Source organism: Misgurnus anguillicaudatus, chromosome 19, assembly GCF_027580225.2.
Source record: "Misgurnus anguillicaudatus chromosome 19, ASM2758022v2, whole genome shotgun sequence".
NCBI classification, from domain to species: Eukaryota; Metazoa; Chordata; class Actinopteri; order Cypriniformes; family Cobitidae; genus Misgurnus; species Misgurnus anguillicaudatus.
In genome coordinates, this window is record NC_073355.2 from 4,166,114 (window position 1) to 4,193,832 (window position 27,719).

The 27,719-nt window shown below is 35.7% G+C and overlaps 4 protein-coding genes across 7 annotated transcripts in view; 3 read left to right on the top strand and 1 right to left on the bottom strand.

Moving 5' to 3' along the window:
• The first annotated feature begins 208 nt into the window (after positions 1–208).
• On the top strand, positions 209–7,773 carry dhrs7ca (dehydrogenase/reductase (SDR family) member 7Ca). Its single transcript, XM_073856827.1, has 8 exons — positions 209–365; positions 879–963; positions 1,062–1,222; positions 1,478–1,591; positions 3,230–3,440; positions 3,532–3,624; positions 4,923–5,060; positions 6,221–7,773. Exons 2-8 carry the CDS (start codon positions 948–950, stop codon positions 6,430–6,432), a joined length of 945 nt encoding a protein of 314 aa, XP_073712928.1. The 5' UTR covers positions 209–365; positions 879–947; the 3' UTR covers positions 6,433–7,773.
• Positions 7,774–9,364: 1,591 nt separating this feature from the next.
• LOC129427459 (protein NATD1) lies at positions 9,365–14,384 on the top strand. 2 transcript variants are annotated; one of them, XM_073856829.1, is made up of 5 exons: positions 9,365–10,813; positions 11,239–11,381; positions 11,604–11,722; positions 11,800–11,852; positions 14,296–14,384. In XM_073856829.1, the coding sequence occupies exons 1-5, from the start codon at positions 10,785–10,787 to the stop codon at positions 14,297–14,299; spliced, it is 348 nt and encodes a 115-aa protein (XP_073712930.1). In that variant the 5' UTR covers positions 9,365–10,784; the 3' UTR covers positions 14,300–14,384. The 2 variants fall into 2 exon arrangements, with proteins under 2 accessions (XP_073712930.1, XP_055039946.2); XM_055183971.2 differs by lacking the exon at positions 14,296–14,384 and having other exon boundaries at positions 11,800–12,556.
• On the top strand, positions 14,322–17,943 carry LOC141350965 (C-type isolectin Sp-CL4-like). The gene is made up of 6 exons (XM_073856828.1): positions 14,322–14,392; positions 14,547–14,615; positions 15,113–15,252; positions 15,367–15,492; positions 17,296–17,401; positions 17,760–17,943. Exons 2-6 carry the CDS (start codon positions 14,558–14,560, stop codon positions 17,825–17,827), a joined length of 498 nt encoding a protein of 165 aa, XP_073712929.1. The 5' UTR covers positions 14,322–14,392; positions 14,547–14,557; the 3' UTR covers positions 17,828–17,943.
• A 4,805-nt stretch (positions 17,944–22,748) lies between these two features.
• The window catches only part of radil2a (Ras association and DIL domains 2a), a 41,937-nt gene continuing 36,966 nt past the window's right edge, over positions 22,749–27,719 (bottom strand). The window contains exons 14-16 of one of the 3 annotated variants that reach the window (XM_055183899.2): positions 26,355–26,467; positions 23,948–24,090; positions 22,749–23,670 (exon numbers count right to left, since the gene is read on the bottom strand). In XM_055183899.2, the coding sequence (XP_055039874.2) occupies positions 23,571–23,670; positions 23,948–24,090; positions 26,355–26,467 (356 nt within the window). In that variant the 3' untranslated portion in view covers positions 22,749–23,570. The remainder of the gene's footprint in view (positions 23,671–23,947; positions 24,091–26,354; positions 26,468–27,719) is intronic. The other 2 variants (XM_055183907.2, XR_008638619.2) reach the window with 2 other exon arrangements.

Sequence of the window (27,719 nt, forward strand, 5' to 3'; positions counted from 1 at the left end):
ATTAATTACCCAGTAAAGAATTATCATAAGCAGATCATTTTTCATGATAAATTGCCAAACCTCTCATCTGTTTCTAAAAGATCCCTTAAACCTAATTAGGAAATTGTGCCTTATTCAATGTCTCTGTTCAAAAACGTTCTCATTTGCCGCTCATTTATCTACTTTCTCAGGCTGCTAAAGCATATGACAAACAACCACTTCAGCTGTGAGCTATTAAAAGCACTCACAAAACAAACTTCGCTTCAGTGACTGCTGTTTAGTGCTGTGCTGTGCTCAGAGACACTAGTGGAGAAGATTACAACCACTGATGGGTAATCCTTAAAAAACAGACCAGCAGAAGTCCAAACATTATGCTTCTGTATGTGGTAAGTCAAAAAGAAGACTCCATGTATCCATGCTTGTGATTGAGAACTATCTTGTTGAGTGGACTGCTTGGGCTATTTGTTTGATCTTTTGTGTTCAAGACTTACAGTCATAACCTTATTGTTGTTCAAAATAACTAATAAAGACCGGTAATGATGTTAGTAAGCTGTATCTTTTCTTTTGTGTTGTTGTTTTTTTTTTTGGTCAGCCCTGTAGTCTAAAGTTAGGCTGGGAATTTTCATTCTAGACTAGAATATATTTAGAGCGTTTCTCAACACTGAGTAAATGGGGGAGTAAAAACAGCTTACAGTACATGCAAACCATCCTGATAGACTTTGGCTATCTTACATTGTAAATGTATATTTGCGGCATTGTGCACAATGGTTTTAAAAAGAGACCAATATTAAAAACTGCACTCATTTTAAGAAGAGTGTCAGTATGCAGTTTTATACATAGATTTTCAAACATGTTCTGTGATGATAAATGACATGCCATTTTGTTTTTACATTTTTTAGAATTAATGTGATGGCCAGCCTTGTGGATTTAAGGATTAGTTAAGCACAGGCCTCTAAATCTCTGTAACCATGGGTTTAAGTGACATTATGGTGAGATTTTATGTATTATACTAAAATGTTTACTGTAAAACAAATATATAGACAGTATATTTTGAAGGATTTACATTGTTTTCTGGTTTTTCTTTATGGGACTGAATGTGACCCCAGTTTGGCTCGTGACCACAGTGGTGTTGATCACAGCTGCTGTATTTTATCTCTACAGTCTGATGCTTCGGCATTTAGCCAAGACAACTGTGAAGAACAAAGTGGTGCTGATTACTGACTCACTGTCAGCGCTTGGAAAGGAATGCTCATTTCTGAGCAACAGTGTTGTTCCTCCAGTATCTTCTGAACGCTTAAACACTTTTCTAACTACAACACTAAATTTTTTTATAAATCGGTTCTGTCATTTAGACACTATTGTAAGGGGGATCCACTCTAGTGGATTAGGAATGCCAAAATGACTAAAGTAACATTAAGATGGTGTTAAACTGTGTATTTGACACACCAAAATCCTATGTATACTAATAAAGCCAATAAGCTCTGTTGTGATCATTTCAGAATGTGCGAAACTCTTTCACACCAGTGGAGCCAGACTGATCCTCTGTGGAAATAACTGGGAGAAGTTAGAGGATTTAGCTGAGCAGCTGACAGATGAATCAGATCCAACAATTGTAAGTTCAAAATTACCAATAGCAATATTAACAAACAGTGTCCCCATATATGAAAAACACAAAGTTTTTGTTCAACTGGATAGTTACTTCAAAGTGAAAATTCATTGTGACTCATTTTCATTCATTCAGTCATCATTTACTTATGTCAGTCTTTTTAATGTTTTTTTTTTTTAATAGAAAACAAGGTTATTATCTTTAAATTAACTAAAATTTAAACAAGAAACACTAAAAACATGTTTGCTACACTGTAAAAAATTCTGTACAAGTTACAGTATTACTTGGTATTACTGGCAACTAGCCAGTAACTTACTGTAGATTTTACATTTATGTTATTTACTGGCCACAGTCTTTATCTTCTACAGTAAGTTACTGGCAACCAGCTGCATAATTACATCAAATTTTTACAGTGCACTGTGACAAAGGATGTGTACATTTTTACACATTGTTTTGTGTTATTCTATTTAACCCATTATGTGTCATTTTTGTGTAATGTAATGGTAAATGGTAAATGGACTGCATTTATATAGCGCTTTTAACAGACTTATGGCCATCCAAAGCACTTTACAATTTGCCTCACATTCACCCATTCACTCACACATTCATATACCGATGGCGGTGTCAGCCAGGCAAAGTGCCATCCAGCTCGTCGCAGCTGGGTTAGGTGTCTTGCTCAAGGACACTTCGACACTTGGTCAGGTGGAGCTGGATATTGAACCACCAACCTTCCGGTTTGTAGACAACCTACACGAACCAATGAGCCCAGCCGTCCCTGTTTACTTTTATTGTACATTCTGATCATCATATTTTCCCCCACCAGAGTTATTTTGGATTGTATTTTAGTTTATTGTAGCTTTATTAATATTTTGACTTAGCATTAATTTTTATATTTTAATTTTAATTCTTAATATCTTTTCCATAAGCTTTCATCATTTTATTTGTTTTTTTCCATACTAATATTTCTATTTAAGTTAAAATTATTATTATTTTATTTTTCAGTTTTTGTTTATAGTTTGTTTCAGTTAAAAATTGTAGTTGCCTCAGCCTAAACACTTTTGCTAAGGCAACATTTCTAATTATTGTTTACTTCAAGTTTTAATTCTTATATTTAGGACTATATTTTATTTGATTTCAACTGTGAAAATTACACTAAATTGCTGGTGCATTGTCTGATTAATATCATTAATCATTAAACATCATAAAAACTTCTGGATTTAAAAGCAATCATTGACTTGTTTCTTATTTGATTTATTTTGTTTTTCTGCCGGTAAGAGATGCATGGGGGATAGTCCAAAAAGAAATCTGACAACAAAATTAATACAAAGGCCCACAATATCTAAGATGTAATTCCATCTATTTTTTGATGGTCTTGGTCTTGTCTCGGTCTCCACTGTCTTTGGTCTGGGTCTTGTGTTGGTCTCAGCCCATCAAATCTTGGTCTCAACACCTTCTGGTCTTGGAATCGGTTATTGTATAAAAGTCACTTTAGACACAAGTGAGTCAGGCAGTTTGTAAGGACACAGGTTGAATAAATAAATGCACAATAATTTTTTTTGGGGGGGTGTGAACTTGGGTAAACTCAGTCACCATGTACTGTGTTTAATTAGATGATCACTCAATTATTTCATCTTTACTGCTTAGACGTTTTCGCCCAAACTCGTGGAGCTGGACTTCATTGATATGGAAAGTGTTCCAGATGTGATTTCTGAAATCCTGGAGTGTTATGGATGTCTGGATATTCTGATCTTCAACAGCAGCCTGAAGGTTAAGGCTCCTGTACAGAATCTGTCTCTAGAGATGGACAGAACTGTCATGGATGTGAACTACTTTGGGCCCATGACGTTGGCTAAGGGTAAAATGCAAGCTCCATTAATGAATGTTGTAACAGCTGTCAAAAATACGTCTCACTTAAAGCATTTTTATTTTATTTTACACGGTCACAGGTGTACTTCCATCCCTGATCTCCAGGAGGACGGGTCACATTCTTCTAGTCAACAGCATTCAGGGGAGGCTGACCGTGCCGTTCCGTGCCACCTGTAAGTTTAAAAGAAAGAGTTCACACAAAATTTAAATGGTTTTATTATTTATTCATGTCATTCTGAACTTGTTTATGTTTACTTTCATGTGGCACACAGAAAGAGAAACATTTGACAAAACTGATGAATACTTGCATGTATAATAACTAAGACACTTAGTCAGTTCAAAGTGAGAATTTTGAAGGGAAGATTTTCAGTGAATATTAAAACACGAATGAATGAATAACAATTTTTCGAGAAATCCCTTCTTCTGAAGGAGGGTCGTAATACTTTTGTTCATAGGGTATCAGCAGTGCAATAACATGATGATAGGTACAAATTAAACTTTGATTTATTATACACTAGATTTTCCTAATTCATGTACAATTCATGTACAAAATGAATTATGTGAGAATAGTATTCTTATTACAGGGCTCAACATAAAGGACTGCTTCACCCTCAGTCACTAAAATATATTTTCATCAATGTATATTATTTAACATCTTGGAAGCAGACATTTACTTGGGTAAAACAAGACGAAAGAAACGGTGCAATATTTTGCAGAATTTGCTGTCAGTTTACAAGTAAAGCAGAAAAGTTGGGAGCTTTTTGTTAGAACATGTCTGTTGTATATGTATACAATTATATTTGACTTTTGAATTATTATTTTTAAATATGTGACACTGACATTTTTTTATTGACGCCAGTGAAATATTTGGCAGGGCAAGTGAAAACCTGAACCACTGGGCCGGTATAAAATTTTTTTGCGTTGAGCCCTGTTATTACATATTTTTTTGTATTATGTAACCGTTTTATAGTCACTGCATGTAGTCCTAAAAAAAACTAAGTACATTTTAATCAAAAACTTTAGCACATTCAAGTCTGCTTGATGTTGTAAGAAATATCCATGATCCCTTGTGCCTGAATATTGTGATTATTTAAGCTTTTTCACAGAATAACATCTGATCAGAACTTTTATATTATATTAGCTCTTATAATAATGATAATTTTGTAAAGAAAATAACAAACAAAGCAAATACAATCTACCCTACAACAGTTTTAAAAATGTTTATTTTAAGGACAGCAATGCTTCAGTGTTTAAAAAAGTAATAGACTTTACCTAAACGATTAAAATAAAACTAACTTCTAAAATAAAATATTTACTTAATTGTTTAACAATTGTTTCATGTATTATTGAGTAGGTAAGTTGTCCTTTACTTAAAAAGCTTGTGCAAATTGTTACGATTTTATTAATGAATTATGTCAAGTTTTTTTCACTGTACTAGCAATGATAATATAGTTTGTTCTGCTTTGTTCAGATGCCGCCTCTAAGCACGCGGTTCAGGCTTTCTTTGACTGTTTGCGGGCTGAAGTTCAGCAGTATGGTATCACAGTGAGCACCGTCAATCACACATTTATAAAATCTCCCAGCACAGAGGACGAGGCAATGCGCACAAGTGAGTAAACTATGCAGTTAGTTTATATTGCTCAGCACTGAGGCTTAAGACATGAAACACTAAGGGGTGGTTTCCCGAACAGGGATTAGCTTAAGTCAGGACTAGGCCTTAGTTTAATTATGAAATATAATAATATATAATAACTAGTTTTAACAAACATGTCTTACTAAAAACATTCCTTGTGTGCATTTTGAGGCAAAACAAATTGCATTGATGTATTTTAAGATATGTCAGTGCAAGTTGTTTTCTATTTGGACAGCTCTTACATTTATTTTAGTCTAGGACTAGTCTAATCACTGTCTGGGAAACCACCCCTAAATGTATACACATTTCTAAATTGTTTGTTAACCCAAAATGTGAGGAAATCCAACATTTTGTGAAAAAAACTGAAAAATCAGGAAGTAGCACATAAGAGAGAAAACCCTCTTAATATAAACGTTGTATATTTTTTTGTTACACAGTAAACTTTTATGTGTGCAGTTATGTTTCCTGAAGCTTTTTTCTGAGTACTTAAAGGGATAGTTTACATAAAAATGACAATTATTCAATTCAATTTTATTTGTATAGGGCTTTTCACAATTGGTATTTGTTTCAAAGCAGCTTTACATTAATAGAAGCAGGGGAAAACACAGAAAATATCGATAGACAACATAAATAGCAAAATACAGCGGCTATGAATAAACTTTTTACAAGTGAGCGTATTAAAAATGTAACGTATAGAAGAGGGTGCTAAGTTAAAAAAACCTAGTTGAAAAAACCTCTAGGAGAAAAACCTCCCGACTTTTTTAGCCAGAAGGGAAAAAGTCCTAGGAGGAAAAAAACCCGTGGGAGATATATATATATATATATATATATTAATTATGTTATCACCAAACAGATCTGGGGCACCATTCTTTTCCATAGTATTAATTTTTCCTACTATGGAAGTTACTGGTGCCCCTGATCTGTTTGGCTACAAACATTCTTCAAAATATTTTTCTTTGAGTTCAGCAGAACAAAATAATTTATGTAGGTTTGTAAATGGTGAAGTGAGTAAATGGTGATCCATGTTTTCAGTAAACTATCCCTTTAAGAATCAATGATAAAAGGTACATAATAACGTCTTTCTTGTTTGTTTCTGTTTTCCACTATAATCCCTGAACTCCGGTTGGAAAATTCAGCCTTCACTAAACAGAAGTCCTTTGGTGTGAACCCTAAACAGATTGCAAGTGAAATTCTGAAGACTTTGAGTAGCAAGAAAAAGGAGATTTTAATGGCTCGCTCCTTTTCCAAAGCAGCAATCTACACGAGATCTCTCTTTCCCAACCTCTTCTTTGCCATCATGGCAGCAGGAGTCAAGGACACCACGGCTGTGGAGTGGCCTGATGAATGAGATCAACAAAAGGAAACATTTTTCAGTTGGGCTTAATGTACCAATTAAATGTTTCATTGTGGCGCAGTTCTTAAATTATAAGATCTTGCTAAGTGCCAATATTATGCTCATTTAATGGCCAATATTATAGTATCTTTAGCCACATTATTGATACAACGTGCTAACAAACACATTTAAAAAAGCTTTGGGGTAAAGTTAACCAGTCAGTCAGTGGCAGTGGATGGGGCTTTGTTAGTGTGACGTCACATTAACAAAAATCAAAACGACATGTCTAATAAACCCAGCCAACACACCCATGTGGGGCCCAAAATGGGTTGCACCTGGCTGACCCAGCTAATTTTGTCCTCAGTTTCCATGGTTGCCCCACATGTGTTAGCCTAGATGACTGATGGGTGATGAATAATCCACAGTATCAAAACAAACACAAGAAAGCACAAGCACCACATCCAACAACGTCTGACAAAAGACACCTGAAACACTAGGGCAATACACAAAATAATAAGACACACCTGATGAGATAATCAACTGGGAAGCAATGAACAAAAGAACTACAAAATGACTACAACCCTGCTGAAAAAACAGCATCAAACCAGCATGGAAATTATGCTGGTCTATGCTGGTTTAGCTGGTGGTCACCAGCATACCAGCACGAAAACACAACATATGCTGGTATGACCAGCATGGGATGCTGGTGCTAATGCTGGTTTGGTGCTGGTTTAGCTGGTGCTAATGCTGGTGCTAATGCTGGTTTGGTGCTGGTTTAGCTGGTGTTCACTAGCAAACCAGCACCAAAACACAACATATGCTGGTCTTGCTGGTATGCTGGTTTTTTCAGCAGGGAAGCATGAGGCAGAAACAAAAACTCAAAATCCAGACATAAAAGTAAAAAACACAGAACAGGACCGTGACACTTGTATTCTTCATGGTTTACTTTATTAAGCAAGGATTTTTATTACATAAGACCTAGCTAGCTGGGTCCCATCACTAATGTAGGCACCAAGTGGGAGCAACCTGGTTAACCCATATGGGCGCTATACAGAACCCATCAAGGACCCATCATCAGCCCATCTGGGACAAAATTAGCTGGGTCCCATTTGGGGAGCCTATGTGGGCCCCACATTAATATCAGCCCAGGTGCAACCCCTTTTGGCACCAGCCCGCAGACAGTCAAAGACAGCCTGAACTGCACGCTTAGAGGTGGCATCTGAACAAAGCATAGCAAACTATATTAATCTCCTAAGACCCGAGCTTTGGTTTGTCTTTTTTTCAGATTTCTCTCCAATTTCGGGGTTAGAAGAACCAATAAATATAATAACCAATTTTTTTCTTAGAACATGAAGCAGTGTTCCCTGCAAGTAAGCCTACAATGGCCCTTTATGGGCCCACTTAGGGCTAGTCTAAGGGCCCCGCGCAGGTTTGCTCATTGGCAAAACGTTGGCCCTTTAGCGCTGGCCCTGCGCAGGCAGCCCTCACTTAGCCCCCAGGAAGCCCTCATACAGAAAAATCCCCAGAGTTAAATAAACACTGCTGGATGTATATACTGTCCCATCTTACAGAGTGTTAAAAAGTAACAATGAAGCAGAATTAAAAGCTCTGTTGTCCTCTTTCTCAACATCTCTGTCTGAAATATAAAATTGCATTTTACATCTTACTTGTAGAGTCATTTTCTTAACTTATGTTAAGATGTTGGCTGTTTCATTTAAAGTCACCATAATTGTGATCAGTGGTTGTTTTAATTGGACTTTGACTCTTGACCGTTGGCTTGTTAGTGTTTTCTAACTGCTATATCTAAGTGTGTTTAAAACACATGTTATAGCAAAGAAAAGGCAGTAGTAGTTGAATATTGCTGGTTGATACATAAACATTGTCAAACATAATAATTTAATGAACAGATTTATTAATATAGTTTTCCCCACTCATCAGAAGCATAATTTTCTGTTAACAATGAAATACAACAGTGTAAGGTCCAGAACTCTCGTAGCAGTTTGTCATTCGGAAGGATTTTGATAGTTTGCACCTGAACATTGGCCGCTGAACAGTGTGGATGCACGGACGTCGGGAGTCGGAGTGTGAATCTCAACGATGGTGACAAAGAAAATGGTAAAAAAATGTCATTATGTATTCATGCCGCAGTGCATTCTGGGAGTTCTGGATGAGATTTGTAATTTGTTGATACCCAGCATGCATTGCAGCATGAAGCTTTTTGTTTTATTGTCACCATCATTGTGATTCATACTCTGATTCTTGATATTTGTGTGTCTACATTGTAGAGCAGTTAATTTTAAGTGTCAGTGTTTCAAAATTCTTCAGAAAGACAAACTGCTAAGAGAGAGCTCGATCTCATACTATAGTATCACATTGTCAGAGAAACATCCTTCTGTTAAGCGTGCAAACAATAAATTAATACATAAGTTTTTATATGATGATGTTCAGACTTTATTTACTGAACTGACCACCACCAAAGGATCGCATGCTGCCATAACAAACATGTTTTAAACACACAAAGTTATAGCAATCAAAAGACTGAACAAGGCAAGAGTCAAGAGTCAAGTTTAACTAAATCAAACACTGATCACAATAGTGGTGACTTTAAATGAAACAAAATCTCAACCTAAAGTAAGAAAATGACTCTACAAGTAAGATGTAAAATGCAATTTTAGATTTCAGACAGAGATGTTGAGAGAGAGGATAACAGCGGTTTTAATTCTGCTTCATTGTTACTTTTTAACACTCTGTAAGATTGGGACAATATATACATCCAGCAGTGTTCATTTAACTTTGGGGATTTCTCTATGTGAGGGCTTCCTGGGGGCTAAGTGAGGGCTGCCCATGCGGGGCCAGCGCTAAGGGGCCAACGTTTCGCCAGTGAGCAAACCTGTGCGGGGCCCTTAGGCTATGCCCATACAGGCCCATCGTAAGCTTACTTGCAGTGTTATTGTCCACATTTGTGTGCAACAGGTCCAGTTACACAGAATTAAGAATTATGGTGCAAAAATGTCCACGATGACCTCAGTCTTAGGAGGTTAACATTGCTATTACATTGAAAAAAAATAACTTAAAAATAAGTTAAATTTACTTAATAAAATCCTCGTAACAATTAAAGAGACAATAAGTAGGATTTTAGTGGTGAAATTGTATTTTCCATTCAAACGAATAGTGCTCTCTAGCGCCTCACTTTTCCAAATGCGTGTTGCAACTACGGTAGATGTTATGTATTCACTGATCTCTTTGTCCGTTTCAGCTGGTTCACGTGTTCTGAATAAAAACGCGTTGTGGAAACGCGTTGGTAGGCCAGTGCTTTTTGTCCCTCTCTGCTATTATAGTTTAGCAATACGGCGGAACGATATGGAAGCCTCTGTGGACTTACCCGTTCAATGTAAATAAAGAGAAGAAATTCTAAGCTTACAAAGAAAAGTCAGATCATTGGCAGAGGTCATTTGACACCAACGAGGACATATTTATGAATAAAGACATTGATTTTGATTAATAAAACACTTAAAACCTTACTTACTGTCCCTTTAAGTAAAATGTACTGTTTTAATTTCAAGTACAACGTACCTACCAAAATCAAATAAAATGTCTGGGTTGTATGGTGAGTTCAACACAAAAAAACAATCAATGGTGTTTAAGTTCAAATGTCAAAACAGCAACAATTTTAGTGAAATACAGTATGTGCACTATATACCCATGTAATCAATGGAATTAATTATGTTTGCACTTGTTATATTAAATATAACAGTTATATTAAATATAACTCATTTTGTTTTAGCAAATATAATATATTTGCTAAAACAAAATGAGTCCTTTGTGTAGCCCATGCACACATTTCCCATTAATGACCCAACTAGGAACCACATGGGGAACCCACCTTGCTGGTCCTAACTGGGTAACCCAAATGGGCCCTGGAAAAGATGCCAATTTTGAGCCCACTTTGTACCCATGTGTAAACAACGTGGGCCTCACATTCGTGTTTGCTGGGAAGTCTGCTGTGGTTTAATTGTGGTTTAAAAGAAGGAGTGCATGGATTTTTTTCATTGTAGGGTGGTTGTGTTCACACATTGCCAACACACATTTATGTCCAAACACTTTGTAGAATTGAATTTTGCATATATGGGCCCTTTACTACATTTGAATGCAGGGATTGTGACTGTTTAATAAATTGCTGTGATTGATCTTGCTTGTGGAACTTGATTTGTTTTAAAGCAGCTAGAAATGCAGCACATATATTAAAGCTTTAAAGAAGTGTTGTAAATTAAGTAGATAAAATAGATTTGAGAAACACAACAGGGAGAAAACAGCGTTACACCGCCATCTGCTGTTCATGTTAGGCCGCTATGTGACGTCACGTCATCATGGCGCGACACAGGCTGTCTTTAAACAGTATGGCTGCGTCCGAAACCGCATACTGTATAGTAGGTACTGAATTAGATGAAGTACCTACTTACTTGGCGTTAAAACAGTAGGTACTGTATAGTATGAATCCTGGTAGTATGAATGAGATTCGGACGTACTACATCCACCATGTTGTTACATAACGTGACATACGTCGTCATCACGTCGTGTCATTTTAGCGTGAAAACAGCCGCGTGCCTCTTCTTCTTCGTTGGATAACTCCTCGTCCGGGGCATCATGGGATAGTGAAGCGTCCATCGTATGCACACTGCAAAATCTAACCGGAAGTAGTAGGTCATCCGGGTACTTTTCGCATACTGTTTTTCGAATACTATGTATTCGGACATACTACTCGCCTCGCCTACTGCTTTTCGCGTACTATATAGTATGTAGTAGGCGGTTTCGGACGCAGCATATGTTTAAGATTATTCAGGGCTTAAAAAGAAGTCAGCGATTCACTATAAACAGTTTTTGCGATTATACTAACGACTCCCATTCACATGTGATACACGACAGACAAAATCAGCGTTTTACGATCAACATTAATGACAGCGATGGTAAGAAATGAAAACATTCTTGATGCATTCTTGATATCTGTCTAGTGAACCACCTTGCACCTAGACTGCAAGGCTACGTCTGCTGCCTACTTCTTTATGATGATACAGATTGTTGTCTATTTAGGCATCTCACGTTGTTTCGAGTGACAGCTATGTGCTGTATATGCTTTGTATTATAAATGATAGACAAATAAAACGCTGTTTAATGTATAATTAAAAAAGGAGGAGTGAGCAGTGCTGTACTGAAATACACATTCAGAGATGACAAACACGTGGAGCTGACATCTACAGAGGTTCCTGAATCACACAGGGGTAAAGGTGTCGCAGCTCACCTGGCCAAGGTAAACAAATCTCTTGTTCATTTAAACACTGTCATATAACTTAATGGCTATAATAACGAACTGCTTTTTTCCTTTAGGCTGCTCTGGACTTTGTTGTTGAAGAACATTTGAAAGCAAGGATATCCTGCTGGTACATCCGGAAATATGTAGATGAAAATCCTCATCTTGAATACCAAGCTTACATTGAAAATTAATTCAACCCAGAACGCCTCAACTTGATCCTAAATCGATTATATATAAATATACTAAATTATTAAGTTTGAAAGAGTTTGCTTTCTATTAAGTTAATTTTAGTAAAGATTTTATTTGATGGTAACTTCCGGACCCTCATCGCCCAACAACAACTTCCTGACATTACTCTTGTGCATTACTCACAGCAGAAAACACAGATGTCTATTAGTGAGCAATACAAAAAATGCAATGTAGAAGTTAATTCCTCTTAAACTGAGCTTTTATAAGTCATCTAGTGAAGACATTCAGTATGTCTCATATCGCAATATACATCACAGGAAAACATAACGTTCCAATGTAAGTTTTCCCCCACTACCGTGCAGGCCTACTCTGTGCCAGCTCTCCTATATTTGCAGGTGACTAAGTGAATAAATGCAAGTATGAAGAAACTGTATATAATAACCTTGTACTTTGTATTTTTGATAATATTTCCTCTTGAATAATTACACTTACTGGAATTCCACCCTTTGGAAAAAACGAATGCATTATGTAAGACACAAAGAGAATGACAAATCATTTGGATGTTTCAGTTAGTTTAGACTGTTAGGCACATAATTACATTAATCACTCGCACACCCAAACGTTAACAAAACGAGAGTCATTCTCAGAGGAGATTAATATGTAGTCATTGAAACGGGTATTTGAATAATTAGGACAACTTTTAACTGTTGTACAGAATTACACAGGGAAATACAGTGTTCATTTAAAAATGCTTATGCTTTCTTAATCATTACAATGAATGTATTTTATTTATAATGCAATGCATGCTGGGAACTCAAGTAATAACATGGGTTCAGCAAAAGCGGAGCATAATAGTCACGGTGGTTTATAACAACACATTCTGGGGTAGTTTCCCAGACAAGGGTTAGCTTAAGCCAGGACCTAGTTTAATTGGGACATAATTACTTATGTGCATTTCAAGGCAAAACAAAGGGTACTGATGTATTTTAAGATATGTCAGTGCAAGTTGTTTAAAGTTTGGACAGCTCTTACATTTATTTTAGTCTAGATCTAATCCTTGTCCTGGGAAACCACCCTAAGTGTCTAGACACATTTCTGTGTTATTATTAGAACAACACACTTTGCTTTTAATTTATTTGAGCACAAAATGAAAATAGGATACACAACACGTGTAAAAAGCAGGGCTGCAAAAAACGATTTTTCGATTAATCGTGTCTTTTTAACGTGGTCGATTAAAAATCGATTCTCAAAGGCCACAAATTTTTTATGAAAAAACCTGATCCTGTTTGATCAAGGAAAGCGACTGTTTTGACTTTTTTGAGCATACATTTTTTATCTTGCATCAAAATTGTATTGTAGGCTATTTAACAAAATTGTATGCATTTGAAAATTGGAGATGGGTTCTCTTTTAATGTACCCAAGTGTACCTAAAATTAAAAAAGTGTAATATACAGGTTGGTGGCTCTTAATTTCTTTTTATTAATTACACAACTTACCAACTTATTTTTCACAGTTTTCTTTAAATAAATAAAGTGTTTGTATTAAATCTATATTCATTGAGTTGAATCAAGAATCGAGTATAAAAATCGGTCCGAGAATCAGAATCGAACCGATACGATAGCTTATGAATCGAAATCGGATCGATCCGGAACATCTGAATCGATACCCAGCCCTAGTAAAAAGGTAACACATCCTTTCATGATCGATTGGCCTTTAAATAACAGGAGACAACTAATAAATTGTTATTATAACAATTTTAAAATTATATCTAATTTATATGATAGTTATAGGGTTATTTGAAAAATAAATATGTGGTGTTGCACATTAGGAAATAACCCAACATGTTCAAAAAACCTTAAGCTTATATGGTGTTATTCCAGAAAGGACATACTGTTGATCTAAAAACACAAAACTGTAACTTAATTTATCAAATAAGAAACACAATATAAGAAAAAAATTACAAAAGCTTTAAATTATAAATCTGCTCATAATTCACCTCTATCAGAAATAAAGGCTTTTCAGCTGAGCACTGATACAGATTATCTCTTTAATTTTTGGTCCAGAGGACGCAGCATCCATGCTTTCCAAAAACAATTGTCAAATTTTCATTCGTCTGACCACAAAAGAGTTTTTCACTTCGGCACTGCTCACACCTGCCTGTAATTTACAGGTAATCTCTGTAAAGCTGGTTTAGGTGTGCGGTGGCGTTACCAAATCTGAGGATTAATATAAAACATTTAATTAATGAGAACAACATGTATGTTGTTGATTTGTTTTTTCATCATTTCATGAAATGTACAATGATATTGTGTAATATTTGGGAACAGTTTGAGACATGTTAAACCTGATTTGGACAGCTCAAACCGTCTATTGTTTTCCAGGTGATTTAAGCAGTATAAAAGACCAGCCGTTAGTTAATATTGAACTGAAGTACAGTGTCTGACTTCATTCAGGCCGTCTTGTGTTTCCTCTGGCTCTGTAAGTAACTGCGTTTTTGTGGTGCAGTCTGTTTTGGGTTTAATTGTAAATGATGGTTCTGTGTTGTTACCAATAAAAAACTTTTGGTAACAAAATGACAAAAAATAACAAATTGCTAATAACGAAACAAATGACATTTATTTGTATTGTTTAGTGGGTGTTAAGATGGCAGTTTTCACCTTTCTCATGCTCCTGTGTCTTTCCCTGAGCAGTCTCATAGCAGGTAACACTCATTTTTTCATAATCTCTCATAAAGTCTAACAAAGGAGATTTAGGAACATTGAGGGATGTTATGGTACCTTACAATTCAGTATTTATTTAAACCTCTGCTAAAGAAATATGTTAAATTAATTTTAGGTCTGATTTGATGTCTTTACAAGCTCTTCAGGTTAGCCGATCAGGTTGAGAGATCAACTTAACTAAGAACAATTTTAAGATGATCTTCAGAATAACTTGCTCGATACTACATAATAGAGAAATACTTTGAAAATTAGTAACACATTTAATTAGCAGTAACCAAACATGTGCGTATATGTATAACATTATACATACATGAGATGAAGAGCATCAAAATTTGATTTCACTTACATTTTAATCTTTGACATGACCTTACTTTGTCAGTAGTAAAGTAGTAAAATCTCTGTACCACAGGGTCTACAGATATAAATGACAAAGTATTGAATAAATAGTTTAATTGACATTCTTAAAATCTATTTTCAGGTCGTCTCCCTAGCCCTTATGATCACGTTGGTCCACTTGAACTCTATGAGGAGAATCCACCCTGCTGGCCTACATGGGTAGATACTGAAGATCGTTGCTACAAGCTTTTTAAAACCCCCAAAACATGGCACGAGGCTCTGGTACAGATTACATACACTACATACTGAATGATCCATGTAAGATATTGACCAAAACTTAGCACTGATTCTCTCTTTCTTTCTATCTTTCTTTCTCTCTCTCTATCTCTCCTGCAGGCTTATTGTAAGATGGCAAATAGCAATCTAACCTCTGTCCGCAACAATGATGATCTCATTGTCGTAAAGTCTTTGATGAGGGTGCCGAGATCAGCCGTTTGGATAGGAGGCACTGATGCTGTTACTGTAAGTCAGAAACATTGTAAAGACACAATGTCGCATCTAACGTTGTTTAAAACCTGATAACCTGCGCGAGGGCGTGGATGTACTGAAGAGCTATTTATTTACATAATGTAAATTACTGTTAGTTTAAATGTACTTACATTAAACAACTATACATCATTAAAAAGTGTTTTGATTTAAGATTTAGTTTTTGACCTTTATTTTAATCTGAGAATCCTAGTAACAGTAATTTCTTCATTTTTGTCAGGAGTTATGAAAATGAAAAACGGTACATACCTTTAATTTGAAATATAACCCTCAGCTGCACTCATTGATAAAAATACTCCTCCGTGGTCGTCATGAAAGCACTCGATAAAACAACATCTATCGGGGCTTTTAATTCAAAGTATGCATATTTGGAGAAATATTACTTCAATTTTATATGTTTACTTCAAATTTCTGCAGTGGGGGTAATATTTCAACCATTTTTATTGCAAACATGGCGATATGAGGAAGTTTGAGTCTGCAGTCATTGACACTCAGTTTGTTTCATTCATACGTGAAGCCGGAGGGCGCTAAAGTCTGAAACTCTTTCATAAACTTTCATAGAAAGAATAAGACGTCAGTCAGCTCAGCAGCAGCAGCTGTCAGTCAGACGTGAACTTGAGCAGTGACCTGCAACGAGCGATCGCTGTTTTTATAATAACATGTAAATAAAGATGTTTTGATGTTTTAAAACCATAGAGACAATAAACACGATTAAGATTATTTATGGTTTGTCTGTATTTTTAACGCTATGTCTATTATTTTTATAACAGTACTGTATATTATAATGCTATGCTAAGCTAACAGCATAAATAACATAAAATTGTTTATTTTCGGTCTTATTTTATGATCCAAAGCCACATCAGATCACGCATGATTGTTTAAGCACTCGACTTTTGATGTTATAATGTGAGTTTTATTATAAATGCTTTTATTTGTAGTGTTTTGATGGTATGCTAAGCTAACGTACTAGCTGTTCTGTAAACATCTGCTGTCTGGAGATATGAGATATGTGTTTCTAGGAATAATTTTGACTGGTAAAGCTTCTTTAAGGTAAGTTTCTTTTTGTAAGAAAGGACTTTAATAAAAAGAAAGTGAATTGAGACAAAAGGAGGAAATAAAACACTAAATAGAAATTATGAGCAATTATTATATTGTTTATAATAATAAAATAAACATTTAGACAGCCATATCCCGGATTAAAAGTTGTTAATGACTCATCCGGATGCTTATTTAATGAGTCTGTTTAAAACACGGAGCAATAGGACAATAAACTGAAAGGATGTTGTGAGATATAAATAAACAAACATTAGCTTAGCATTTTTGCTGTTTTCTCTAAATAAATTTACATGACATGGGTCTAAAAAACATTTCATAAAATACAGAGTTTTAGAGGTATCATCTTCAGATTTAAAACAGAACATGGTCAGACCTGTGGCTTTAACTGCAGAGCATTTCTAGATTGCTCCAAGGCCAATTTCATTTAGATTTTCATAACAATATTTCATACATGTTTGGTGGAGTTTATAAAAAAGTATAATTTAAGCTCTCTATAACAACTTTTTTCATTATGACAGTAACTAATGTTCACCTCTTAATAAACTTCCAAGTGTCTGCTTTCAAATGAGACCAAACTTATGCTTTTAGTGCAAAGACTTCATAAACTGTATCTATTTTAGTTTGGCTATGACAGTTTTTGTGGGGGGGTTCAGAAAATGGAATGAGGGCTAACAGGTTAAGTCGGTGTTAATTTATTGTACTGTATGTGTTTACTGTGTATAGGAGGGAACGTGGCAGTGGAGTGATGGTACACCATTTGACTGGACATTCTGGTCACCAGGGCAGCCTGATAACCGTGGAGAAGAGGACTGCATGAGTGTTGACAAAGGTATACATTTTCTGTTCATTTGTTCATTCAACTTTTATTCATTAAAGATGGAGTCTTCATTTGTACAGTGGTAATGATCATTGAAAATGTTTTTGCTTTTGCGTGATGCTGCAAGGTATTAATACAGTACCTCTATACAGTACCTCTGATAGTTGAACAAATGTGTCCACTTTTTTTATTAGTAGTTATATTATACTGTAACTCCAATCTAATTTCAAACTATTGTCCTGTCACTGAGGGCTCTGTCATATTGTGATTTGTGCCACACTGGTAGAAAGTCTTTGAGAGGATCATCAATTGTAGACATTTAATATAACTGTCCTCTCCTCTGTCTTTCTCTTCCCATCTCTTCATTTAGGACTCGCATATGATGAGAACTGTAGTAAGAGGCTGCCCTTTGTTTGTGCTACAAAATTAGGCATGTAAATGCATGCAGACTTAAACCACTGGCTTCTTTCAATAATTTGACTGATATTACACAGAGAAGACTTGCATTATTACTCATTTGTTTTGAATAAAGTTCATTTTGGCTGTGTGCAGTATTTATGCGTAAGCACTACTTGTTCGAAATACCAAACCTTATGGCAGTATGCAGTATTTGTGAATATCCTGTAAGCATTTAATACTTAATGCTACTTTATATGGCATTTGACCTTTCCAACTGTAGTTGCAACTGTGATTTCAATTGTTATTGTTGTTATTATTATTAATAATAATTATAATAATAATATTACTGAAACGCCTAAATTAAGCATTTTATATAGTACATTGGATTATACAATATCTGCTAATATATTAATATTTGATTTAAAAAATGTAATATCAGAGCCATGGCCTGGCTCTGCTGATTAGAAAGCTGATGTTATGCTTGGCCTTGAAGGGGTCATAGTGTGAAAATCAGACTTTTCTCATGTTTAAAGTCAAGTGCTGTATTGGTTCCCCGGTGCTTCTATCAACCCCAAAAAACAACAACCGTGAAACGTTTTGTGACATAGTTTGCAAGTCTTATTATAATAATACCCAGGGATGTGATTTTTCCGTATAAATAAGGATTTCCGTATTTTCTGTCCTTGGTGGGATGACCCGTCTGAATCGCGTAAATCCGATGAGTTTTTTTTTTAGATGATGGGGGGTAATCACGCGCGTGTTGTATGCCCGTGTTGTTGCAAGTGCTTTCTCAGTATGCCAGGCCAATGCCTGCGTTGTCTGTATGCGCGCGCTGTCTTTGTGCGCGAGCTTCGCCGTCATCCAACATGGATCCCTGACGTTTTCTGTGTTCTACGTCATACACATCAGGCATGAAAATCCCTCACCTTTCGGCGAAATTCGCCGTTTTGAAGCCAAAAAAGGTGACCCACGTGAATCGTGTAGATTCGATGAGAAAACATTTTCGGGGGGAGGGTGGTATGCGCGCGTTGTTTGTAGACGCGCCCTTCCCTGTCATCCAACATGTTAACCAGACATTAGATTTATTTGAGTTCATGCTGCCTGCAAAAACCGACAGGCAGCCGCAGGTGACATCAAAGTATCACGAGAGCGAATCGAGATGTCATGAGGAAGTCTGCTTTCGAACGGCTCTCGCGCTACTTTGATGTCATCCGCATTTCTGTGTTCTTCGTCATAAAAGCTTGTTGAAGATGCGTTGAGCGACTGCCTTCGGGATGTAAAGTCAACACAAAGCGCTGTAAAACTTTCATTGTTGAATACTAAGGCATCAATCAATTAAAACAACATATATACACAGACTGACATTGCAAAGTGACCTAAAAGATTTTTTGTTGGAATGGATTTGAACGGATTATGGACATACTCCTCGCTTGTAAGTCACATTGGTCTACTAGTCTACGGCTGTAAGTACTTAAATGTAAATATGGTGAAACTGCAAAATATTGCATGAAATGCTGTAATAAGAACATACTGACATACTGTTACTAATACTGTTAATAAGAAAGTTTACAGTAACATTTAAGCGATTTTAGACTATTTGAGCAACAAAGATGCTAAAGTGAACTGTTTTCAGTGCGCATACGCGCATAAACTCCAAAGCCCACGCGCGTTTCAAAAATCACGCAAACACATAATTTCTTTGGGCTTGACAGGAGATATGCGCAAAAACTATATTGTAATATCACAGTCTCTGCAAGTATTCTCACGGTGTTAAAGGGACAGTTATCTTATAAGAAATGCTTATGTTTGAGTCATTATGTTAATCAAACTACAAAACAAAAGGAAAATCACTTTTATAGCTTTAAAAAGATCAATTATATTTAATTTATAGAATGAAAACAGTGTTATATATAAATTTAATACCGTTTCTCTACCTAATCAATACTGTTAGATCATCTTACTTTATTTGTAACTTTGTTCTTTTCTATTTTATATGCTTGTAATTTCTTGATTTGTTCTTATTTTATTTCCCACATCACTTTTTTGCTTATCTGAAAATTATTCAACCCATGATTTAAAAACCATAATGTAATTCTTTTAACCAGTACTATATTGTAAAATTAATTCATTTCAAATTAGATGTAGGCCTTCAGGTCCACCTTATTCCAAGGCCAACTTCAAATTGTATAACCTTGCGAGTGATAGTCAGATTATGGCAAAATAAAATTATTACAGATGTAAAATAGTAAGGGAATGCCACTTGTTACAGCTTTGGACATTTATCAACAAATTTAATTAAACATGGTTTCTGTTAGTCAAATGTTTACATTTTAAATTTTAAATCTAAATTTTCCGTCAGAATTAAATAATTGAAATAATGGTCATAATGTATTTTCTGCGTATGTTATGGTGTTCATTTTGTTTCTGCCCACGTGAAGGGATGTTAAGTTCCTTCCTTCTTTTTTGTCCTTGGCCAATCACATGCCTGAATACCACCCCTTAATCTGCATTATCCCACCACGGCACGGCCATTTAGTGCAAGAGACAAAAATTATTAACAGCACAATTAAGTTTTAACTCCAACAAACCACCATTATGACTGTCAGTTTTTCTATTTCATCAGCTCATTAGCATTTTAAAGGATAAACCCAAAAACGGCACATCTCACACCAAAGTGGCAATTTTAATATGGTATATTAATTATCTATTGGGTATTTTGAGCTAAAACGTCACATACGTACTCTGGAAACACCAAAGATTTATTTTACAACTTAAAATAATCTCATAATATGACCCCTTTAATATTCCTACCTACCTCACTCTTAATAATGTTAATCCTTTAATCCTGTGTTTTTGCTCTTTCCAGTTTCACCTCACATTATATAATAAGCTATATAAATGCATGCAGCATTTTTCCATTTTGACTCTTGGCTGTGTGGGCATGAGAAAGATAATTTATTAAGTTGCTTTATTATAATTTTGAATCTTGCCCAACAGAGGGAGACAAACTCTTTTACAGTTTTTCTGAATTGCTAAAACAAATTTTTTGAAACCATCACTCATTTTCTCAAAACCTTAAACACAAATCCAAATTGTCAAACTAAATTCACAGAACCCCTGACTCTTCTAGCAAAATCAAACAATCCCTTCAAACCCATTTCACCAGAGCATCCATTAGACACCCCTTAAAAAATGGAAAACACAACATCCAGGACATCTGCTTGGAGAAAAATACATGGTTATTTTATATAACAACACACTTTACAAATACAGTTAACAATCTACTGTAATCACAAGTTTAGTTCAGTGAATATAGTTAATACTTTACTGCAAGTACTGCAAGTAATAGTAAGTTTTCAATATTACTGTAAGCAGCACACATCGTCTCTTGTGTCTGTTCTTTATCATACTCTTCATCTGCCTCTCACACTGTTTCCAATCCACACAATTGGTAAAAAATACCATTAGAGAAAAGTGTGTAGTTAAATTTTGAGTTGTTGTTGATGATAACTGTGTTGTAGTTGTGTTCAACTTTTGCCTGCCTGTGTTTAGCATTTATGAAACAAGTGCATTGCTGTGTAAAATGTGTGTTTTAGTGAGAAGTTTGTGTTTAGAGAGTGCATGATTTGACAAATGGGTTTAGGCCACTATGAATTTGGTTCAGATATTGGGGTTTAGTGTTTTAGCAATTCAGAAAAACTGTAATACATCATCATCTATGATTATGAGCCAAGAACCACTTTTAGTGCTATTTAGCACCGTTTGTTTTTAGAGTATACTGCCGAAACAATACATCACTGGGGGTGGGGTGAATAAATTCCTCTTGTTCATCCTCTCTTATTCAGTCTCCAGACTGGATTTCCTGTGTCTGAAGAAAAGTTCCCTTATCACCTATGCTTATCATTTAACTGAGATACTTTACTGTTTTACTGTATCTATTTACTTATATATGGGGCTAAAATGATAACTTTACCCTGAATAGAACCAATACTGCAAAAAAAAAAAATCAAAAATATATATGTACTAAATTATATTTTGAAATATTTGGCTGTGCAATGCAGCCAAAATCAAAATAACAACAAGAGAAAAAACCCCACCTTGGTATACTCAAAGTAAACATAATGATTTATTTATTAAAGTATCGCAGTATCCAACACAAGTATTGCAAATAAGGTGATGCAGACACTTTCACTAACCACTTGTAAGCAAATCTTTTAAATGTTTGTGTAAAGAAAGCCGTATATGTAAAAAGCATGTTCAAATCTCATGTATACAGCGGGTGTGTCTAACTTCTACAGTGAAAACCTCACTCAATAAATGCTCTATAAATGGCAAGCCTTGTGGTGAGTCTCTGAAACACACCCTTGGACTCCCTCCATGCTATTTTATAGCCCCTTACTACAGCTGAAAGCAGCTGGACTCCTCATGTACCAAACAGTGTGCCACAGCTTTATTTAGATTTCATTTGTAAAACCTTTGCAAACCAATGGACCCAGAAGACCACGCAGGGTGGCGGCCGGCAACCATAGATACAGGGCCCATTAAATCCAAACTGGGTTTAAGTCCATGTTTGTTAGCTTTGAGGTGAATTTCTAAATGTTTACCAGACATTGTCATGTTTACGGTTTGTAGCACAAGGAGAACACAGATGACCCATTTTGCACTCATTGGCATATATACATTTTGTCCATTGAAGCGCTCTCTTGAATGTCCCAATACCACTTATAGCGCCTCTGACAAGCAACAGCAAGTAGAAAAAAAGATTCATGTCTGAGATGAAACTAAAGGCTATTGGCTATTTTAAAACATTGCAAGACCTTATTTTTTTGCTCTTCCTGTCTGAACAAGAAATACAAATGAAAACTGAAAGAAAATTTCATAGTTTTATATTGTAATTGATTGTCTTCAGGAGGATTGCGTGACTGCTGGTTCCCTAAATAAACCAAAATGATTATGTCTGTGAATTTAGGAATAAGATTTATTCTTTATGAAACAAGGTCAACAAAATAGAAACAGTTAATATCTTTAAAAAGACACAAACAAAATATTACACGTATACACTTATACATATAAATAAAACACTTTGTTTAATGCCATCAGTAACATTAATGACACAAAATAACACTGTTACTTGACACGAATGGACAGATGCATAATTTACTGAAGCAATATGAAATGTCAATGAAAATTAACATGGGGAATAAGTGGGGAAAATGTCATACTTTAAGTGACACTTGAAAGGGGACACCTGGGTAAAATACAAAAACATATGATCATGCTTTAAAATGACTAATGCACTGATATTTACAGTAGTGTTTGAATATAATGATATAAAAACAGGCATATGAAGTTATAAAATGTCAGCGTAATTCTCTCAGTATGAGCTGTAGGGATGCTGAAATAACTCAGTCTGGACCACAACTATTTCCCAATAAACCAGAACCACAAAACACAGAAATAACAGATACTAAGCAAATATAAAACACTGGTAAACAATGCTTTCAAATGTCTGGTAAGCTTTTATATACTTCTTTAAAAAAATGCTGATGTTGTGTTTAAGCTGGTAACGACACAAACAGTATAACACATGAATCCATTCTGGATCACCTTTTCTTTGGTTTCAGCAACAAACATTTAAGTTAACATTTATGCATTGTATACATTAAATCGGTTCATGCATTCCCTGGGAATCAAACCCATGACCTTGGAGTTGCTAGCGCTAGCAATGCTACAGCCCTGAGCTAAAAATGTGTGCAATGAACTTCCAGACGTGTGTTGTCGCTTAGCATCTGGTGATGCAGGTCCTGGCACTGCTCCTGGATTCGGTTTTTGCCGCCAGTAATCGGAGCAGATCGCCCGATGTCCGGATGAGTTCTCTTCCGCTGAAAGGAAAAGACAAACCACAGCGGGGTTATTTAGAAACAAGTCTTAGCAACAAGAAGGTCCATCACATCTCATCTATAAACCTCAGGCGTCTGATGTGAAATCATGTGATTTTCCTTTTGAGGAGACCTCCTAGACTTTAAAGTGTTTATGTTCAAGTGTGCATTGTTTAGTTTAGTTTCTCAAAGGTTTCAACAACAAAAACATGAAACAGTAAATATATAAAATTCAAATTTGGACATCATGGCACCTGTATCAACAACAACTATGCAGTACCTGTGGTAGTCCATGCCCACCAGGCTGATGCCATTCACAGCGAGGATGCGGTCACCGACTCTCAGTCTTTGGTTGAGAGCTGCCGGAGAATCTGGTACTATTGACTTAACAAAGATCCCACTCATTCTCAATGGAGTTTTCTGCTTAAGACAAAGCAAAGAAACAATGAGATTGGAGTGACTGGTCAATGATGCACACGTTTAGGAAATGAAACCATTTGGACCATTTGTTTGACAGCTATCTGAGTCACTGTGGGTGAGCAGATGGTATATTGTCTACGAATGCTCGACCACGCGGTCACCAGGGTTCTTATTATATTTTAACTCCACCTATCAGCAGTTCTGGGAAACACAGGGGGTCACATTATTTTCGGGCAAGCTACGGACTCTTTGGTTTTATAAGACGATCAGTGTGGCCAACGCAAACTCATTTATCTCCTACGGTGCAGTTTCTCGTAAAACATTACCCCCCAACATGTGTATCTTACAGCTAGCAGTTAAGTCAGCAATTTTAAGTCATTTACAGGGCCGAAGAACAAAACCAAGCTGAGATCATAGACTTGTGCCTCTGTGACAAAAAACATAGGGAGCCGCCCACTTATGTAGCATTGAAAAGCATCATATGCATGATCAGGACACGACAACATTACGGAGCATTGTGTTGTGGTCACAGCGATACGAAACACACATACTGATATAATATATATAGCTTGTAATGCAATGCAAGTCACTTTGGATAAAAGCATCTGCCAAATGCATACATGTAAATGAATACGTTCATTCAGCCAAAATCGAAACCATTGCATGTGCTGTTTTTAATCACACAGACGGTAAACGTATAATGCACTGTGACAAACTTTGTGAAAAACTTCATCCAAGATGGCTTAAAAAAGCAGGAGATATTGATTGTATACATGATGATTAAATACTGAAAAGTATCAATAAGTGTTTAGTTTATGCTAATGATTAAATTTAAACTATAAGCAGGTCTGTAGCTTTACGTAAAGTTGCTGTCTATTCCAAATCAGCCCCTTATCAGGTTTGATCTCACAGGTTGTTGGTAGGTAGAAGATAGTAAGGCAGCCCACTTGGTTTCGTACAGAGTAGTTAGGGTCCCTAATTATTTTTAGTCATAAAAGCTGTTGACTGGCTTAGTTTTCGAGTCACTGAAATAATAGTTGCATAGCGAGCTCAATTTTGGTACACTGCACATTCACTTCAGTACAATCAAACAAAAGTATGGTTGTCTCAAATCTTTGTAAAATTGAAATATTACAATTATAAAGCATCAATTATATCTGTGCATTTGGCAGATAATAAAAAATATTTAATTTTGCTGTGACTTAAGTCAAAATAAGGTATCTCACAAGCCAGCATATTGTATGGAAAAGCCTTCAAGTCAGAAGTATGGCAGTGATGTCAGAGCCATAAACCTAAAATGACATTCCATTAGACAAAGAAAAAAGAAATGTGTTTGCAACTTTATGTACAGTATACACAGGGGTCGAGATTAACTTTTTTCACTGGTTGCACTAGTGCGCTTAACTTTTTTTCTTAGGTGCACCAGAACCAAAGTTAGGTGCACCCAGATTTTTGACCGCATCGCATTTAATGCCACAGTTTTACAAGCACCCAACCCTGTTAACCCTCACGAGGACACTGGCATCCTAAAGAGTTCTTTATTTACATGAATTCAAACTATACGGCATTAAAAAGCTTTGAGACTTTATTTTATTCAGAAAATCCTATAGTGACAGTAGTGTCTTCATTTTTGTCAGGAGTTATGAATTTGTATTTAATTTTTAAGTATGAGCCTCAGTCGTTGTCATTGAGAAAAATCCTCCTGCATGGTTGTCATGAAAGCACTCAACAACTAAACAAATGTTCATCTGGGGCTTGTTTATTCAAAGTGTGCATATTTGGAGAAATATTTTAAATATTTACTTCAAATTTCTGTAGGGATGGGTAATGTTTAATCCATATTTATTTTATAAACGGCAATGGCTACAGCCATTCACACCATTCTGTTTGTCTGTTTTATTCATACGTGAAGCTAGAGGGCGCTCATGACAGACAGTGTCATTATGACAACTTAATGAAGAAGACGTAGTGTCATGCGGAGATGGCCGTTTTATTCAATAACTGGCAAATGAAGATGTTATGATGTTTTAAAGCATGGAGACAATAAACACGATTGAGATGATATATGGTTTATCTGTGTTCTTCAAACTATGTCGGGTATTTTATTACAATACTGTATATTTATAATCCAATGCTAATCGAGCATAAAATAGTTCTGTAAAATAGTTTTCTATCTCATTTTGTGGTCAGAAGACACACCAGGTCACGGACGTTGTTTAAGAATATAAATATGAAAAGATAAAGAAAACCAAAAAAACTATTCTTACCATTCCATCCACCAATGCCAACCCAAAGCCATGAGGTCCTTTTATTAGCTCTATTGTGAACACTTCATCTCTCTCATCATCATCTTCCTCTGTACTTTGGTCTGTGCTCCCCACTGAGAACACAGAATTACACACATCACATTATCAGTGCAGGCTCCTATTATACTTTTTTAACTTTAGTCAGAATGTAATTGCTGTTTAAACATTAGTTTTTTTTTATGTTTTTCGCAGCAGGCTCACTTTATTCAAGTTTATAAGCCTTGCAGTTCTGGCCATAAAGATTCTGTAATGAAAGTTTTTTTGTGTAATACACAGATTTGATGTATTTTTGAATGTTTTATAACATTGCATTTCAAATGCTTTTGATGATTACAAAATAAAAACACCCCTCCTTAAAACGCCCTGTTCAAGTCATACTTGTGTAACCGTCCCAAAGCCGCTCTGAGTGAGACTCGAATTGACGACTAGTCAGGCCAACATGATCTCATGACCATTTCATAACTATTTTATGAGGTATTACATTAATTAATTTGTATATTTTAGTACGCCAGTGACATTTGGAGTGGTTGTAGGTTGTGGGTCTTTATTATTGCACTTTTCCTAATTATACATTTTGTACGATTCACATCATATAAATACATGTTGATTAGCTACCGCATAAAATAGTTATAAACTCCCCGCTAAAGCTTGTGTTTATGGTAAGGTGCGGGAAATTTCCAAAACATGCCCTTAAGCATGTGACCAATCACAACAGACTGGGCCAGCTTTACCAATCAGAGCATTTCAGTAAGAGGGGCTTCAAAGAGTCCGGAAGACAGGAAAGAAATGTACAGAAAATATTGTAAAAAAAAGTTTGTGGACGTGTGAAAACCTTTTTTGGTACACCCCAAAAACAAAATGAAGATTTAGTAAATTCGCTGCATAACAGCCCTTTTATATTACTACACTTTCATAACAATAATAATAATTTACTCACCCTAATGTCATCCAAGATGTTTATGTCTTTCTTTGTTTAATCTAAAATAAATTTTTTGTGAGGAAAACATTCCAGAATTTTTCTTCATTTAGTGGACTGTAGTGGATCTCACCAGTTTACAGTTTCAATGCAGTTTAAAATTGCAGTATAAATTCAGCCTCAAAGGGCTCCAAACGATCCCAACCGAGGCACTTAAGGGTCTTATCTAGTAAAACGATCATCATTTTCAAATAAAATTTTTTAATTTTAAACCACAACTTCTCATCCTGCACTAGCAGTGTGATGTGCCAGCCGGACCTGACGTATTACGTGATCACGTCGAAAAGTCACGCGTTACATATGTGAAACTGACACAAAGACATTAATTACTATCATTCCACAAACAACAA